General features: G+C 34.3%; 1 protein-coding gene across 1 annotated transcript; it reads right to left on the bottom strand.

Moving 5' to 3' along the window:
* Positions 1-4051: 4051 nt before the first annotated feature.
* On the bottom strand, positions 4052-4348 carry MYCTH_2061788 (uncharacterized protein; the record flags this gene model as incomplete). The annotated part of the gene is made up of 1 exon (XM_003662532.1): positions 4052-4348. A coding segment is annotated over one exon (297 nt), but the record flags the coding sequence as incomplete, so codon positions are not given.
* Between the last annotated feature and the right edge of the window lie 910 nt (positions 4349-5258).

The raw sequence follows: 5258 nt of genomic DNA, 5'->3' as shown, positions 1-5258 counted from the left end.
ATATCCTATTAAAGGTATATACCCCTAGGCGCTATTTAGCCTCTTCCTAGCTAGAAATGACGCCTTAGGCCTTCTACTTAGGTAGCTAGCCTCGTTTTCTTCTAGGTAGCGGTTAAATCTAATGGCAGTTCTTATATTCCTAGATCATTTTACTAGTAATAGCTTTAAGTTTGCTTTTTAGAAGCTACTAGTCGTCCTTTATATCGAATCTAAGCTAACGGACAAGGTATTCTACCTTTAGGCGCTTCTTTCTATATACCTAATAGTCAACGATCTTCTTAATCTTCTAATATTCCTTATTATTAACTAAAATTAGCTATAGTAGAGGAGCAGTTCTTTTAAACAGATTAGGACCTTATTTAACGTAATAGAGCTAGGTAATAGATATAACTAGGTAGACTTTCTAGGATTTAGGAAAATCTAGCTTATATACTAGTTTTCCTACCCTTTATTTAGGCTAGCCCTACGGTTAGTTTAATAGGCTTCGCTAACGATACTAACCTTCTAGCCTTCGGGAGGGCCAAGGAGGCCTATAACAGTTAGCTATAGAGGGCTTAGAAGGCCTATTTATAGTAGGCAAAGACTTAGGATATAGCTTTCGCCCTAGAAAAGTACAAACTCATCCACTTTAACAGGGGCCGGAAACAGTGGTCACGGTTATTAGAGCTCCTACAGCCTAGAGAGGGTATTACTACTATAGCCCCTTTAAACTCGGCTAGATTCCTTAGGGTCTAGCTAGACTAGAGGCTATAGTAGGGCCCCTATTATATAAAGGTAGCCAAGAAGCTAGAAACCTAGGAGTTTACCTTGACTAGGCTTGTCATAAAGACCTAGGGCCCTAGCCTTCTATAGGCCTATAAGGTCTATACTAAGTACATTCGCAGTGCCTTAGCTTATAGGGCCTTAAACTTCTATAAGCCTACTAAGCCTAGGGGTAAGCTAGAGGGCCCTGCTAGGGAACTATCGAAGGCCTAATATAAGGCCCTTTAAGTAGTTACTAGGGCCTATAAGGCTACCCCCATCTGGTACCTTGAAACAGAAGCCTAGGTACTGCCCTTCGACCTCTATCTTAACAAGAGGCTAGCCGACTTCGAAGCTAAACTCGACTAGCCATTCTTATAGACTAGGGCAGGCCTAGGGACTTCCTAGGTCCTAGCAAGGGCTCTTATCTAATAGGCCTATAATAGGTTAAGCTAGAGGTTCTAGAAGAGAAAGGCTAGGGTAAGGGACTAGGAGCCGAAGCTTATAGCCCTAGAGATAATAAAGTTAATAGTCTAGTAGTAGGTTTAGGAGGGCTATAAAGGGGGTCTACCCTCCCTATAGACCTTATAAGGGAGGCTATAGGCTATAGAACTAGCTATAGTAGCTAGTTAGAGCAACCGTTAGAGGGCCGATTAAGCTAGTAAGAGGATATAGCATATATTAGATAAGGACCCCTTATACCTAGTTTTTATAAGGGAGGGCCTATAAAGGCACTAGGGCCTAACGAAGGCCTAGAGCTCCCTACTAGTATAGGCCTATATAGGGGCTATTAGCCTCTGTAACTTCCTATTTAGGGTTTAAATCCTAGGGGTTAGTACCCCTTATTATACCTATAGCTAGGGGAGGGAGACCGTTAAGCACCTAGTTATATAGTGCCTAAACCTATTAAGAAGCTAAACGTAAGAATCCTAGGAAATATAGTCGTAAAGGGACCTAGACCTTGTTTTATAGGGTATAGGAGCCTATAACTATTGTTTAGTAAGGAGGGTTCTATAGTAGCTAATAGACCTAGGGAGGCTTCTAGAATACCACCTTATAAGGAGGCTAGACCGGGAGGGAAGGCCTCTATAGGGCTATTCTAGCTACTTCTCCTTTTCTTTATAGTATATTAGTATTCTAGATTAGGCGTTAAAGGAGGGACAGAGGTTTTTATCTGGCCTATTAGGTATGGTTTCCTTTGTATATAACTAGAGAGGCTTTAGTATACTTATTAGCATAGTAGTATAGGACTAATAATAATAATAATAATAATAATAATAATACCCTTTATTTGATTTTAAATGGTCCTACCCTTTAGGCTAACTACTTCCTATTAGGTTTGCTAGGTAGGTAGTAGCCTTTATATAGATATAGCTAAATAGTATCTCTAACCTTAAATTTAGTAGGTATATATCTCTAGTTATATTATAACTTGGCTAACGCTATAGCTTAGTCGATTATTTTACTAGCTTTGGCTTGGTATTACTTACATAGGATTTCTAAAGCTTCTTATCTACTAGATTTAGTAATCCTTTTACTTAGGATATCTAGGACTAAGTATAGCTTAAACTTGTATACTAGCTTATTTAGTAACCTTCTAATGCTAGTAACTAATATATTATTAAGGTAATACTATAGGGTAGGGAGTATTTCGACCTATAAGTAGTTAGAATTGACTATAAAGTTTATTCTAAGTGCGATTTCTAATGTCTTGTTCATTCGTTCGGACTAGCTATCAGTCTATAGGTAGTAGGCTATACAAAAATAATAGCTTAGTTCCTAATAGTAAGAATATTTCCTTCTATAGGTCAGATATAAACTTAGGGTTATAATTGCTAATAATCTAAGTAGGTATACCTTAATTAGTAAATATCTAGGTCCTTAGAAGAATAGTTACCTGTTGTTTAGCTATATATATCTATTAGCCTATTACTAGTAGCTTCTTCTTATCAAACTTATATATTATAGTATAAAGTATATCTACTAGTATATAGCCTTCGAGTGACTAGAGGGTTCTAATGGTTAGTACTAGTAGCAAGTTAGTAATAAAGTCTATAGCTACTATATAGTATAGTATTAGCTAGGTCCGAATTAGCTAGAGTTCCCCTAGTAGTAGGTTCTGGTCGGTCGAGTTTACCTAGTATACCTTATAATATTATACGAATTTTAAAACTTTCTAAGCCTTCTTACGGAAATAGATAGCTATAAGCTCGTTTATTATCTTGTTTTTACCGAAATAGTATATATTATTATAAATAATTTAAAGGATTAGGTTAATATAGCTTTTAGATAGGCAAAGTCTCCTAGTACTATCGAAGTCAATATAAAAAAGTAGCCTGTTTGTCAATTCGAACGGTCCTATAGGTAGTTTTAGCCGTTTATACTTCTTAACTATATTCCGGACATTTTTAACTAGATGCTTCTCGCTCTTACGGAGTATATAGTAAATAGGTCTATACTTATAGTCTTTAGGATAGCTAATAATGATCCTAGCCCTAAACTTGTCACTAAGTACTAGTTCTATAATAATTATATCTACTATAAAGATATCCTTGTCTTACTACTTGCTCTAGATATCTCTAAGTTCGTTAGCCGGACTGTCCTTAACCTTTAGATCCTCCTATTCCTATATAGGTAGTCTTAATAGTATATTAGGTATGATATTCAAGGTTCCTAAGATATAGAAGATGTTAAGATTAAATCTGGATAGGTAATTAGCGGTATTAGCTAGCTTAAGATTAGCCTTAGCTAGATCTATTATGATTAGAGATATATACTCTATAATCCCTTTCGTAGGAATATAATTAATAAGGATATTAACTAGATACCTATTTGATTAGATTATCTTCTTAAGCTTTTTAATTATCTAGACAAGTATAATAATCTCTACCTTAGTAGATCTATAATATTTTTCTACGTTAGTAGTTACCCTTAATATAAATAAGATAGGTTATACTTTAGTTATAAGAATATCCCTACTAGGAATCTTCTCTCTATCCTAATTACCCTTAAGTTAAAAAGTAATAACACTATAGCCATTATAGTATATATCTAGCTCAAGAAATAGTAGCTTTTCTAGGTAATAGTAATAGAGGAATTCCTAATTATATAAGTACTCTTATAATAGTTAGAAAGACTTAAGCTCTTCCTTAGTAAGGATAAATTTAATAGTAGATATAACCGCTTTCTAGGTACGTTTAGCCTTCCTAGGGTTCAATTTTCCTTCCTTCTAGGTAGTCACCATTAGAGCCGTCTTCTAGGCTTAGAGTAGCCTTACTTTGGTATCAAACTATAGAATGCCTTTCCTAAGCTATCTAGCTATTCTAAGGTAATGCTCTAAGCTATTAAGAATGTCTAGAAACTTTAGCTTCTTAAAGGCGGTAATACGGTCGTCGGTTTTAGTAATACCTTTACCATTTACGATATACCTAAGGAGTCTTATAGCTAGGTAACCTATAAAGGATTTAGTTATACTAATATGGATATAGGCCTTATTAAGAATTTTATAAATAGTATATAGATATTCTAGGTATTCTTCCTCTATTTTACTAAAGATAATAATATCATTAATATATACCCTAATAAAATGGTAGTATTTAAGGAAAAGTCTATCTATATAGCGTTATATAAATATAGGTATATTTTTGAAACCTATAAGCACTATATTAGATTTTTCTAAACTATAGTAGCTTATAACTACTATATAGTTATTATACTCCTTAGTAACTAGTAGCTAATAGAAGAGTCCTAAGGTATCTAGGGCTATAAAGAAATTTGTTACTAACTATAGTGGTTATAATATCGTCTTAGTTAGGTAAGGGGTAAATATCTAGAACCGTAATTATATTTAGCGGTTGTAGGTCGATTATACTTCGGCTCTTCTTAATCTCTACTCCTAGCTTCTTAGAAACCTTCCTCTATATAATAAATGCTAGGTATATAATAAGGGTTAGTTTATCTATAAAGGTAAATCTACCGGATACTTAGAGCTAGTTATAATGCTTATCTAGAGCCTTATTGTCTTTAAGCCCTATTAGGTACGGTCTAACTATATAGACTTGCTTTTGCTAACCGTTAACTAGGTTAATCTATATCTCCTAGTTTTCTAGTATTAGTATAATCCCCCTATTACGGTAAAGGTTATATTTATCTAGAAGTTCCTTTATCTTAAGCGTAAATTTAGGATTTATATTAGTAATCCTAACACCATCCTTACTTTTAATGGCTAGGATGTTATCAGGTTTCTTAATACTATAGGATAAGGTATAAAAGCTAACTCTATTTGGTAGCTAAAGGTCCTAGCCGTTATCGCTAGTATCTTCTTAGTAGTATACTTACTAGGCTTCCTCTAGCCTTTCTTTTAGCTCTTACTTAGTAATTCTATTTTAGATCTTAATCTATATATCCTTTATATTACTTATATTGACTTAGGTAATAGTATCCTCCTTATAATATTCCGAGAGGTAGCTAATCTTATCCCCTTTCTAGATAACTATAGAGATATTAGTATTATTTCT

This window comes from Thermothelomyces thermophilus, chromosome 3, assembly GCF_000226095.1.
Source record: "Thermothelomyces thermophilus ATCC 42464 chromosome 3, complete sequence".
Classification (NCBI taxonomy): Eukaryota; Fungi; Ascomycota; class Sordariomycetes; order Sordariales; family Chaetomiaceae; genus Thermothelomyces; species Thermothelomyces thermophilus.
The sequence above is the reverse complement of the archived record's forward strand: the minus strand, read 5'-3'. Positions and strand labels throughout refer to the sequence as shown.